We start from the raw sequence: 1,075 nt of genomic DNA, 5'->3' as shown, positions 1-1,075 counted from the left end.
TGAACTTCTTTCTTTGGTTTCAGCAAAACAAGGCAGATCTGCTGCTGCAGAGAGGTAGCCACTTCTACACTATCCTGGCATTCTTGCCCTCATAGGTCAAAGGCAGCAAGTACTCAAAAACAAAAAAACAAAACAAAAAAAACCCCACCTGGATTAACCCACATTTATGTTTGGTGCTTAAAAGCAGTATGTTGCCAGGAGTCTCCTGCAGTTTGTGCTCCGAAGCCTAGCAATCTTCTAGACACATTAAGGCCCCAAATCCTACACACATGTACTTGAGTAACTATGTCCAGAGGTGATTTATACATGCACTGCAAACAGCCTTGACAAAGTGCAAGGATAAGGACCTCCAATACTGGTATCCAAGTAACATTTCACTCCATCATTCGAGCAAACTTTAGAAGCAACCAAATACCATAGCCAGCGTGCACAAGACCATGTCAGTAAGGAATAAGAAAGCACCAGCTGGGAGCTCTGTTTTTACAGGCAATTTCTCTTTTGCAAAGGAGGCCTGAGCAATATTTCCACTGCTGCTGCTGCAGCCTCTAGAAATAAGCCACAAGACGGAGGAAAAAGGTTGGTTAGTTGGTGCTGACCTGAGTTAATACAGCATCTAGGCCAAGAAAGCATTTAAGGCTTACACACAAGTGGAATCAGATTTAGGGCTCCTGAAGGGGCCATGGATGCTAGAGAAAAGTTGCGTGTCATGCCTGCGGCAGAGCTGGGATACAGCAGAACACGTGAGCACACACTCACCTGGCACTGGATGGCTTCCACTTTGTAAGGATTGAAGCCCTGCTGGCATTTCCGACAGAGCTGCTTGAAGTAAACCTATGAGGTGGTAAGTGAGCCCATTACCACAGGGACCTCCCACACAAAGCACAGGTTGCCAGGACTCATCTCCCGGCTCCCCCCAGCTCAGACGAGCCGAGCAGGGGAGGGACGGTTAGGTACCTTATTACTCCCAGAAATGCACCAGACGTAGGCGCTCTCCCAGCGGGTTTTGCAGTCCTTGCAGTGGAAGTAGCCGTATTTCTGCTCCAGGAACTGCATGCGAGACACGGCCGCGCTCCGC

At 48.7% G+C, this 1,075-nt stretch overlaps 1 protein-coding gene across 1 annotated transcript in view; it reads right to left on the bottom strand.

Moving 5' to 3' along the window:
- ZAR1L (zygote arrest 1 like) overlaps window positions 1–1,069 on the bottom strand; it is a 1,480-nt gene extending 411 nt beyond the window's left edge. Inside the window, exons 1-2 of the mRNA XM_006026193.1 lie at window positions 955–1,069; window positions 757–831 (exon numbers count right to left, since the gene is read on the bottom strand). Coding sequence (XP_006026255.1) covers window positions 757–831; window positions 955–1,053 — 174 coding nt within the window. The 5' untranslated portion in view covers window positions 1,054–1,069. The remainder of the gene's footprint in view (window positions 1–756; window positions 832–954) is intronic.
- Window positions 1,070–1,075: the final 6 nt, after the last annotated feature.

The sequence above is a fragment of the Alligator sinensis genome, unplaced genomic scaffold (assembly GCF_000455745.1).
Source record: "Alligator sinensis unplaced genomic scaffold, ASM45574v1 scaffold406_1, whole genome shotgun sequence".
NCBI lineage: Eukaryota > Metazoa > Chordata > Crocodylia > Alligatoridae > Alligator > Alligator sinensis.
This window is presented reverse-complemented; position numbering and strand designations above follow the sequence as displayed.